Source organism: Solenopsis invicta, chromosome 3, assembly GCF_016802725.1.
Source record: "Solenopsis invicta isolate M01_SB chromosome 3, UNIL_Sinv_3.0, whole genome shotgun sequence".
NCBI classification, from domain to species: Eukaryota; Metazoa; Arthropoda; class Insecta; order Hymenoptera; family Formicidae; genus Solenopsis; species Solenopsis invicta.
This window is the reverse complement of record NC_052666.1, coordinates 10518465-10531328: the sequence shown is the minus strand read 5'-3', so window position 1 is coordinate 10531328 and position 12864 is coordinate 10518465. Positions and strand designations below refer to the sequence as shown.

Here is a 12864-nt window from a genome sequence, read left to right as displayed (position 1 = left end):
TCTTGGAAGACGCTAGTGATTTGGTGATCGAGCAAGTGCGAGACGCTATCGCAAAACATGGAAGTGTAAAAGTGAACACTGTATTCAACGGTGAATTTGTAAACATTCGTGACGATCGCGATAATAAAAGTCTCGCGACGAAAAACTATGAATTGTACAGAGCATCAAATTTGCGCGAGTGGTATGAACGACGCGTTATTGAAGTAATAGTAGCAATGCTCGATGAGTTTCAGGAACGCGATAGTGGTTGGGCGTTACACCGAATACAGAACTTGATGGTGAATATAAACAAACTTAATCCCATGCACGCGGGATGTTGCATCAAAATGCCGATGGAAGCAAGTGACAAACGTGCGGTAATTAATGTGCAATCGAAAGACAATGCTTGTTTTGCGTGGTCGGTGGTGGCTGCCCTATACCCCGCCAAAAATCATGCCGACCGGGAATCGTCGTACCCACATTATTCGACTGTTTTAAAGTTTGACGATATACAATTTCCAATGAAAGTGAAAGACATTGGAAAATTTGAACGATTAAACGACGTGTTGGTGAACGTGTACGGTACCGAACTTGCTAGAAAAGAAAAGATACAGTACGTTGTACCGTTACGTCTGACTGAAGATAAAAAGGAGAAACACATCAATCTTTTTTACGTGGAAGATAAACATGACGTCACCCACGGCCACTTTGCGGGGATTAAGAACCTGTCGCGACTGGTCAACTCACAACTAAACAAACATAATGGAAGAAAGTACATTTGCGATCGGTAAGTGTAATAATAAAAAAATAAAAAAAATAAAAAATTTACACTTTTAATTATTGTTTAGTAAAAAATAATTTGTTTATTACAGATGCCTGCATTACTTCCACTTAGAGGAAAAGTTGCAGTTGCACGAAATGGAGTGCAAGAAAATAAATGACTGCGCCATCATTCTACCGAGAGAGGACTAGAAATGGCTAGAATTCGACTCATACAACAACAAGGAGCGCGTCCCCTTTGTAATTTACGCTGATTTGGAGTGCGTATTGAGGAAGATGGAGAATGAAACAGAGAACACGTTGAGTTTCGCGTATCAACATCACAAGGTATTTAGCATAGCTTACTATGTTAAATGCTCGTTCGACGACGCGTTATCAAAGTATCGCTTTCGCCGCGATAAGGACTGTATCGCGTGGTTCGCGAAAGAATTAGAAAATTTGGCGCATGACATGAAAGCCCGAATATCCATCAATGTTCCAATGGAACAATTAACAAGACAGCAACAAGAGGCATTCTTGAACGCGACGAAGTGCCATATATGCGAAAAACCGTTTGTATCAGATAAGCGCCTTATCCGTAACGAGTGGCTTGATAATCAACGGGTGCATGATCATTGTCATCTGACCGGCAAGTACCGTGGTCCCGCTCATAATAAATGTAATCTAAATTATAAGAATACGTATGTTATTCCAATCGTTTTTCATAATTTGAGCGGTTACGACGCGCATTTTACAATAAAAGAAATTTCTACCGCGTTCGAAGGCAAGATTGATCTACTACCGGTAAATAAAGAAAAATATATTTCTTTTACTAAACATGTCGCAGCTTCTGGCGTAGGAACAAAATCAGGCGAAGTACGAAATTGTATACGATTTCGATTCATTGATTCATATAAATTCTTAAGTTCGAGTCTCGAAAAATTGGCGTCATTTCTAAATATTGAACAATTAAAAATTACTCGTTCTGAATTTTCATCGTTATCGAACGAGGATTTCGAATTGCTCACACGCAAAGGTGACTTTCCGTACGAGTACGTTGATAATGTCGACAAACTTTTAGAAACGCGTTTACCTCCGCGTAAATCGTTCTACAGTTCACTCACCGAGCAGACGGTATCAGAGCATGATTACGCTCATGCCGAGAACGTATGGCAGCGGTTCGCAATTGAAACCCTGGGCGAATACAGCGATTTATATTTGAAAACGGATGTTTTATTATTAGCCGACATTTTCGAAAACTTTCGTGATAAAAGCATGCAGAGTTACAGTCTGGACCCTGCGCATTACTATACATTGCCAGGCTATACATGGGATGCAATGTTGAAAAAAACTGGTATAAGATTCGAATTGCTTACGGACATAGAAATGGTACTTTACGTAGAACGTGGGATTCGTGGCGGATTAAGTCAATGTTCGGGCAGATATGCAAAGGCCAATAATAAGTACATGAAATCGTACGATCCGTCAAAACCATTAATATATTGTCAATATTACGATGTGAATAATCTTTATGGATGGGCAATGTGCCAGCCGTTGCCATACGGTGAATTTAAATGGGTCGAAAACGTTGAAAATTTTGATGTAAACGCGATCGCATTGGACTCGAACACCGGGTATATATTGGAAGTCGACCTTGCATATGAGAATCATCTGCACGATCGACACAGTGACCTACCGTTCTGTCCTTCGAGCGATAAGCCTCCAGGGTCAAGGCAAAGTAAACTTTTAGCGACAGTGCATGATAAAGAGCGTTACGTCATCCACTACCGCAATCTTCAACAGTGCACGCGTCATGGGCTTCGAATCGTAAAAATACATCGCGTACTTCAATTCGCTCAATCCACTTGGCTCAGAAATTATATAGAACTAAATACAGAATTTCGAACAAACGCGAAAAACGATTTCGAGAAAAATTTATATAAATTAATGAATAATGCAGTTTTCGGTAAAACAATGGAAAATGTACGTAATCATGCTGATATTAAATTAGTAACGCAATGGGAAGGCCGTTACGGGGCAGAGGCCATGATCGCTGCTCCGAATTTTCATAGCCGCAGCGTTTTCACAGAAAATCTGGTTGCCATAGAAATGCGTAAACTCTCGGTAAAATTTAACAAACCCATATATGTCGGCATGTGTATTCTCGACATTTCAAAAACCTGCCTTTACGAATTTTACTACGATTATATGCTACCATTGTATCAAGATAAATGTCAGTGTACTCTACACAGACACAGACAGCATGGTAATGGCCATCGAGTGCGATGATGTGTACATGGACATGAAACGTGATATCGCGAGATACGACACAAGCGATTATCCCGCGGACAATGTATATGATATGCCTCTCATTAATAAGAAGGTTCCCGGGCTAATGAAGGATGAGAATTGCGGTATGATTATGACTGAATTTGTAGGGCTAAGAGCGAAAATGTATGCTGTGAGAGTAGAAGGGAAAAGAGATACGAAAAAGGCTAAAGGTGTAAAGAATAATGTAGTAGCGCGAACTATTACTTTTGAAGATTATAAGCGATGCTTGCACGACGATGTAGAATTAACTCGCCGCCAAACATGTATACGTTCAAAATTACATGAGGTGTATACTATTAATGAGAAGAAAGTTGCGCTTAATTCAAAAGACGATAAGCGATACGTTATCCATGATTCAACAAAAACATTACCGTGGGGACATTGGCGTATACCATTGTAATATATATTTAATGTGTCACGTTTTATTATAAGTTGTATCAGTATTATGCGATGTATTGTTATATGTTTTTATATTTAGAAGTAATATTTACTATAATTTTTTTTCATTAAACCTATTTTAATGTTTCTTTATATTGAATGTACGTATGCCTCACGTTGTATGTGTGTGTGTGTGTGTGTGTGTGTGTATGTGTGTGTGCGTGTGCGTGTGCGTGTGCGTGTGCGTGTGTGTGTGTGTGTGTGATATCTTCTAATTCATGTGTAATAATTGTATTAAACGAGGACAAAGAGAGAAAATAAAAAGTATAATCATATATTTTTTTTTCATGTATTTATTGTTCACAATATATATGTTTCTTACAAAATTAAATAACATCATTTTTATTTATCCACGAATTATGCGATGCATCGAATCCCAGCCATTTCACGTAAACTTTGTTTCCTTTCTTCTTTAAAATTTTCTGCACTAAATAAACATCAGGATATTTCGCTTGATGTAATTCATGTTCATAAAATGCACCCGCGACGCTTTTTCCGCGATAATCTTCCAATAAATACGTGATGGGATTTGTATGCTGCACTTTAACGATCGTAAACACCTCGGTTGTCCAATTTGGAGTATAGTTTTTTTCAAAAATTGTCTTGTGTTTGCTCACGCTTACTTTAGCTCCAACCTTGAATTTCGCAGGTGCAGCGATCTTAACGTGGCTATACACCGTGTCGAGGAGCTTTTTAGCCAATTCTGGCGTTACATCCACGGGTCGCATGCTTATCGTACGATGAAACGCGCGGTTGTAATCTGAAACCAGACGCGGTAGTTCGTCGACCCACTTGTAAGATCTTTGCAACGTAAACATTTTCCACATCTTCTCCTTCAAAGTTCTATTGAAGCGCTCAATTATCGATGCTTTCATCACCGAATACGTGGAATAATGATTAATGTTGTGCTTTTTCAAAAGTTTCTGCACATCGGCGTTGTAAAACTCCTTGCCCATATCCGTTTGCAAGTTGCGTGGACATCTTCCGCTCTTCCGAATTATCTCGGCGATGACGTCAGCTGTCTCTTTTCCGCTCTTGCTCTTCATCGCTACTGCCCATCCAAATTTGCTCAACGCATCAATGACCGTTAGTATATAATGATGACCTTTGTTAATATTTGAATATGGACGCATCTCGGCGATATCAGCTTGCCACAGATCGTCGAATCCTTTGATTATAACACGTCTTCTTGGAAAATGCCGTCTCGCTGGAGCGTGTAATTCCTCGACGAGACGTCGTCTTTCGGAGCTAATTTTCTTTGATGAACTCATGTTTTTGTAAACTCGCGATGTAATGTAAATCAGCTTCGTTTATTTTCTATCATCCTTCAGTAACCATTCTTTGTCCTCCGGTTTCTGTCGATTAGATAATTTTTCATACTCATTCTTCATCCGATTTACGCTCGTTCGATAACCATCTAATACTCGATCTCGAGATTTTTCACAACGATCTTGAGCCGCGTGATAATTATCCGTCAATCATTCCCCAACCGTCCGATTTTTATTTAAGAACCGTTCAAAGTCATTCGTTAGACGTTCGTACCCGTCTTTTCGGCGTTCATTGCCGCTCATTTTTTTTTATCGCACGTCCTTTTCGGACAAAGTCAGCCTCCTGTCTGACTCGTTTCGCGGGATATGCGTTTAATTTATAATTATACCGGCTTCGCGAAGTTCCTCGATGATGGACAGCATCTCGTTGCCGTGAGCATCGTTGCCGGCTCTATATGAAGCGTCAAGCAATCGGAGTCGATCCACCAACTCATTGGGATCGTCCCAGTGCACGTAATCGATCTTATTATCGTTCAGTATCATAGCGCGAGGTATTCCCTTTCCGGATTTATTCTTTCTCTTTGGTGTAGATTCAATTGACATCAATGGCGCAATCACGTATTTATACTTGTATCCTCTGTTGCCCCGTAGTCGACTCTGCGCGGTGAAATTTTTTCTATGTACGTTTGTAGCCAATAATATGCTCTTGTACTTTTGCAAATCGTCCTCCTTATTGAAAAAATCATCGGGCAATCTTTTAAAAATCAACTCATAAAGACCGGGTGTGCCAACGTATCGCACGCCGTCGATAATGATGTTATCATCGATGTCCACGTCAAACTTTTTATTACCAAGCATCATTTGTGTCGAGACGAACGCCATATATGGTCTATACTTTTCTCCGATCCACCACCACCGCTGAGGAATTCGCCGATGTACTTTTGACCGAGCGGACCCAAATGTTGCGACAACGTTTTTCGACCTTCCAACGTTTGCATTTGATGTAGAACAGTTGTTCTGAATGAATGTGGTTTCGAAGACGTCCTCGAGAACCTTATTCGTTGATTTTGCTGCTCCAATCGTAGGTGTTTTCGTCGACGGTCCTGGCGATTATATCATTGTAGAATGAAGCACAGGTGAATCCAACGCGACGTTAGAACGTTTCCTTTCTCCCGATGGTAATTTTGAATATTTGTGAGATGCTCCATCATCGTCGTCGTCGTCGTCGTCACTATCCCTGTGTTTCTTCTTAGTATGTTTCGACTTTTCCTCTTTGATATCTTTAACCTCTTTCTTAATCGGCTGGGATTCCTCGACAATCTGTTTCAGAGGTTCAACGATAGGCTTGAAACGTCTCTCCATCGCGATCTCTTCCTCAATTCGACCAGTTTTCAGAGCGTGATGTTTCTTCCGGATCGCCTCGCTCGTTTTTTCAATCTCCATCGCGAGTTTTTCGCGATTACGCACATTAGCCATGATGAACGTCTCTGTTCAAGGTATCGAGAACAACTAATCGTTTCACGGTACCGCGAACTTGTTAAATCCTTTTCTGTATCGTCCATTAGTGAGCGAACTATCCTTGTCTATCACTAGAAATCCGTACTCACGCTGCCAACAAGTACGACATAATGCGCAAAATTCGTCGTACGACATGTCGTTGTTCACGTGATCGTTGTAAATATGTTTCAGGTTAGTACCATCCTGTTTAAACAGGATTAGGAGATTGGCATTATCGCGTATCAGATGTTTCGGTATCCTCGCGTACGTTTGACACAGGTAAAAGCAGTCGACATTCGAATGACGACCCATCGAAAAGTATTCTCTGATCTCATCCTGCTTATCGCATGCAACGTCGTCGAAGACAAAGATCGAATTCGGACGCGACTCGCTCGGCGGAACGACATCGCTGTTATTTGAGAATGTAAAGTATCCGATTTCATCGATCGATGTCAACAGATTTTCGAGATATCGATATGTTGGTTGCATTAGCGACTTGGAATAAATATAAACATTTTCAAAACGTACACCGTGCGGACTCTCGAGGCTTATAAGAACATTAGTCTTGCCGCACGAGGATGGTCCCGCAATTATAGCGCGGAAGGTACTCGGCAACAATTCACCGTGCTTCCTCAGCGGCGCGCTGCCCCCAATCATTTGCAATTTTTCGTCACAGTTTGTGACGCGTATCGTACGCGACTGCCGCACGAATTGCATGATTCACACTAAACTCGCGTGACACGTCGAGCGCCTATTTATAGGCGCGCGGAACTGCGAGTTGCTCAGTAGTAAAAATGTTTCTCACGCTGTCACATCCCTGTGATATTTTAGATTTGAGCGCTGAGCAGTTGGAATATATACCGAAAGTCGTATTGTTACACGTATACGGCAACTACGTCGATCACGTGTGGGACAGGCTTCGGAAGCATATAAGAGCGGACTCGGAAGTTGGAACGTATCGTCGCTGCGACGAGCATCACAATCAGCCGTGGCAGAGAACGCACATTGACAGTCCCGCGCCGAGAATTAAAGATTGCGGCGAATGTCAGCGTCGAGCAAAGGCTGCGTCGGAGGTCTGCTGAATCGAGCGATAAACGCGCTTCCTTTCGAATTACATATTCCCGGCTATCAATTTTGCGGTCCGGGCACTCGGTTGAAGAAACGATTAGCTAGAGGCGACAGAGGCGTAAATCCATTGGACGCAGCGTGCCGCGAACACGATATTGCGTACTCTCTTAGCAACGAACTCGTTGATAGACACGCGGCGGATAAGGTGCTCGCCGATAAAGCGCTGGGACGCGTCATCGCAGGAGATTCGACTATCGGCGAAAAAGCCGCCGCTGCAGCCGTTTGGACAGCGATGAAGGCCAAGACCAAGATTGACATGGGTATGAAGGCGAGAAAGAAGAAAGCAACGACAAAAAAACGATGAAAAAACGAATACTTCCGTCGGCGAAACGAGGCGGTGTGTTACCGATCCTGCCAATGTTAGGCGTGCTCGGATCTTTAATCGGTGGTGCAGCCGGTGTAGCGAAAGCGATAAACAACAGCAAAGCCGCGCGACGTCAGCTCGAGGAGCTGCAACGTCACAATCGCGCAATGGAACAAGGTTGCGGGCTTTATCTTGCTCCGTACAAGCATGGACGAGGATTGTATCTTGGACTATATAAACGCGGACAAGGAGTATCGGCGAAGAAAAAAAAAAACGTCGAAAAAACGATAAAAATGCCCGAGGGAGTGACCACCGATGTGCAATTAAACTGTCTGGCGAAACGTATGCGCATACCATATTTTAGAGGAGTGTACATGCGTAATGCTTTACCGACCAGTGGCGTACGAAGAAACGAAAGCGGTATTGTCAACCTAGACGATATCGCGGGCCCTGGGACTCATTGGGTCGCATACGTAAAAAGGAGCAACCGTGTAATTTATTTCGATAGTTTTGGTAATCTTCGACCGCCTCGAGAACTGGTGCGATATTTCGGAAGCAATGTTACGATTGAGTACAATCGAACGTCCTATCAGACGTACGATCAAAGTTTCTGCGGACAAATGTGCTTGCGGTTTCTTCAGACCTTTAAAAGACCGACGAGATACCGCAAAGTCTCAGTATTCGTCGAGCGCTTTTTCCATCATGTCGTTTACCCTAACGCTGAGCGGAAAGAGCAACGTTCTCGTTGCAAATTACTCTCCGGTTATAGATTTAACCGATGCCGAATACGAACTCGGTCTGACGCTTTTTGAAACTTACAACACGATACCGAACGTGAACGCCTCGAACAATAAATTCTATTTCGGCAAAGACGATGCGGAGATTACGATACCCGAAGGATCGTACGAGCTGCCGGCCATAAACGAATTTTTGATACGCGCAATTTCGCAGAAACGTCCACGACGCAACGCACCCGATACCGGTGACGTTGTCCGCGGCGATATCGGTGTGTTCAATGATGACAACGAGGAAGAAGAGTTCCCGATAGTGATTCGCGCAAATTATAACACAATGAAGTGCGAGATTAAATGTGCATACACAATAAACTTTAATAAACCAAACAGCATTGGATCACTGCTGGGATTCTCGAAGCGCGTACTGCAACCGCGTAGATGGTATGAATCGGACCAGTCGATCAACATAATTAACGTAAATATAATTCGTATTGAATGCAGTGTAACTGCGGGTGCATACAACAACGGTGCGCGTGTGCATACGATTCATGAATTTTCGCCGAGTGTGCCTTCAGGATATAAGCTCAGTGAAAAGCCAAATCAGATCATTTACCTTCCAGTAATCGTACGGAGCATTACGACTCTCACCATACGAGTTGTCGATCAAAACGGACGATTGTTGGACTTTCGCGGAGAAGAGATTACAGTTAGGTTGCACGTTCGAAAGCGAGCGTCACACATGAGATGCTTGTGTTGAGTGGAGCCGAGCGCGCACGGAGAGATACCGCATTCTTTACAAGGACGGTGACATCATCGATTGATAATCCGACTCGGTCAACTAAGAAGAAAAAGCTCAGCGCATCAAACGTTAAATTTTTACAATCACTGGGATTCGCGGTACGAAAATCTTAAAATGACTGATATTCTAAACGTTGGAGACGAGCCGATCTTTGACGATCGAATCGTCAAGATTGAAACCCACGCTTATTCGCCGTATGCAAACACAACGTACGGGCACAGCGATGAGATAAGAATACCCATACAACAACAAGATTTGTATACATTGCCGTACGAGAGTTTCCTATACGTCGAGGGGAGAATTACTAAAAAGGAAAGACCTCAAGGGGCCAGCGGTGACGTGGTATTGGGAAATAATTGTGTTGCGTTTATGTTCGACGAGATAAGATACGAGTTGAACGGCGTCGAAATTGATCGTAATAGAAACGTGGGCATAACCAGCACGCTGAAAAACTATGTAACGCTGCCATCCGACAAAAGCGTGATTCTGCGAAATGCCGGCTGGGAAACGCAGATGACTACCGCTGACGGGTATTTCAATTTCTGTGTCCCGCTCTACGTGCTGTTGGAATTCTGCGAAGATTATAAACGCATAATGATCAATGCTCGTCACGAGTTGATCTTGATACGAGCGCGCAACGATAACAATTGCCTGAAGGGTAATTCGGCGTTGGAGCCCGTTCTCGAGTTGTTTAAAATTCAGTGGCGAATGCCGCATGTGCTCTTGAGTGGTATAAATAAACTTTCGATGCTGCGCACTTTGGAGAGCGGACGATATCTCAGCATGGCTTTTCGCTCGTGGGATCTTTACGAGTATCCACTATTGCAATGCACTACCAAGCATTCGTGGGCTATCAAGACCGCTACTCAGCTCGAGAAACCGTGTTACGTCATTTTCGCTATGCAAACCGGCCGAAAAAATAACATGTCTGAGGACACGAGCCGATTCGACCATTGCAATGTGACCAACGTGAAACTTTATCTGAATTCTGAATCTTATCCCTACATCGAAATGGATCTTGATTTTGCCAAAAACAAATGGGCTATTCTATACGAGATGTACGCGCGTTTCTACAAAAACTACCTCGGATACGAGTATCTCGAGCCGAATCTCACCGTCACCAACTTTCTAAACAGAGGTCCGTTCTGCATAATTGATTGCAGTCGGCAAGTCGAATCGATTAAGAGCGCAACCGTTGACGTGCGAATAGAATTCGAAACTAAAGATAACGTGCCGGAGAACACCGGCGCGTATGCACTCATAATACACGATCGCGTGATTCAATATAACCCGTTGACAAACATTGTGCGCAAAATCACCTAATTCTGCGCTTATATATTATACGATACATCGACATGAACCACAGTCTTCGTTTCGACCGCGACATGTCTGTGCCGACGTTCGTGGATCTGCAAGGTTTTCCCCTTGGACGATTAAGTGGTTTCATCGTAAAAGAATATGCGGCGTTAAGAGGGGGAAACGTTCTCGCGCATTATATTTTGACAGTCCCCAGCCATGGGATTGGTTGATGAAATCCGAAAAATCCTGTGCTTCCTGGCTCACTGTCTGTCATCATGGTCTAAAATGGGGCACCGACGGGGTGGTTCCGTACCGGAAAGCGAGACAAGTGATTACGACTGCAGTACTGGGTGCTGAAAATTATGACAACAAGGAGATTGTGTACGTCAAAGGGCACGAGAAACGAGAATGGCTGGGAGAATTACTTCTGGACAGTCGACGAGAATACGCATACATCGAGAGCCTGGATGTGGATTACGAAGACGTGGATAATTTAAATAATCTAGATGATGCTAATACTTTTCAATGTGGACAACACCGTACGAATAAACATTGTGCAATGCAAAATGTATTCAAACTTTTCAATTGGTGGACACAAGTACATGAATAAACATATGTAATATACGAGATATCCTTTCCCCACCATTATATCAACGTTTCATTCCTTTCCCCACCATTATATCAACGTTTCTCCAACGTTTTTTGTGTTTCATATAGGTTGTTCATGTTTTATATAGATTGTTCATATTTCGTTTAACGTTCTTATACATGTTTCATTTAGTGTTTCACATTTCACGTACGCCATGTACGTTATGTTTAATGTTTCGTTCTTGTACAACGTTGCTGCGAAAACGTGTCGTGACATGTAATAACGATGATGATGCAATTATTGAAAAAAGGGGGAAGCATCCCCTCTCCTATAAAAAAATTCAGAAGCATAAACGTGTCGAGACATGTTCAAGGCTACCGATTAAATTATTGGAAAGAGGGGAACTTCCCCTTCTCCTTCTTAGAAAATTCCAGTAACATTAATCACAAAAAACGTCATGTGCAACGTTGTCGGACCGTGAAAAAAAACGTGTCGTGACATGTTCGAGTGATAACAAAGAAATTACTGAAAAGAGGGGGACTTCCCCTTCTCCATTAAAAAAAAAAAAAATCCAGAACTATTAATCGCAAAAAGTCTCATGATTTGCAATCAGTCTTGCATCAGTTGCTTGTGCGAATGGTTCAGACAACGCAATGCTCTTGAAATAAGCGCAATGGCACTTTATTACGTTCCGATCGAAGCGTGCAATAAATCGTAAGTATCATTTTATACATATAAATTATATTTTATTCAATTACTTTTTATTGTACGTTTCATTCATCTCCATTTCTTTTCAGCACGTCTTCAGATTCGCGGTATACACCGCGCATTCTAAGCAGAAGGTTCCCGTTAACCTTAACATCATACAAATGGATTGATATTGACATCAGCGTGACATCAGTTTCATGCTCCGTGGAGATATCGCTCGGCGATACACGCGGCAACCGGATTATTCTACCATACAGAACATGGAGAACTCTGATCGAGAAACGTGTTGACATCGAGCGATTCGTCCAGTCAACGGAAACATCATCATCGATAATGATACACGACCTTAACATGCAACTTGTTAAACTGAACGAACAAAGTATTGTTAAATTAACGTTACACGATGCATGTATTTATCTCAAGCCTGCAACCGTGCTATTCTTATACGAGTTAGAGCACTGCGTTGAACATGTATATTTTACGTTGTATCAAAGCATCGCTATCGTGACTGAGAAATTTAAATATTTCGTAAATTTTTTGCGTCAAAACTGTGTCGTAAATAAACGCGAAGCTATACATATGTTGCACAAATCTTACGATAAGAGTTCGCAGATCGAGTGCGAATTAATTGCTTATGCTATTGATATTATTGTACACGATGCATTGCATACTGAATAAAATAAATGTATTAAAAACATACGCTCTAAAATTATTTTCTCTCATCATTTCCACATTATAAAATATTATATGGTTCTAGCTTTCCCTCTCCCGACATCCTCCATCCCCACAGCGGATACATACCGCTGTATTGCGCGGGTGACTCCACCTCTCAGTAAGTCCCCGCGCCATTTTGCCTATCTATCCGCATCTTCTTTGTCTAAGTTTGCGTCATGCAGCGGCAATCGATCCCTTGAATCATCGTTTCATGAAAATCTACCTCCACATATCGGAGAACGTATAAAAGATACTCGTCATTCTATATACATGCGATTAATTGTAAATACGCAGTGCGACGGAGGATGCTCTCGCAC

At 42.3% G+C, this 12864-nt stretch overlaps 1 protein-coding gene across 1 annotated transcript; it reads left to right on the top strand.

Annotated features, from left to right (window-relative positions):
- The first annotated feature begins 11708 nt into the window (after nucleotides 1–11708).
- Nucleotides 11709–12511, top strand: LOC120357368. The gene is made up of 2 exons (XM_039447547.1): nucleotides 11709–11839; nucleotides 11923–12511. Exons 1-2 carry the CDS (start codon nucleotides 11724–11726, stop codon nucleotides 12509–12511), a joined length of 705 nt encoding a protein of 234 aa, XP_039303481.1. The 5' UTR covers nucleotides 11709–11723.
- Nucleotides 12512–12864: the final 353 nt, after the last annotated feature.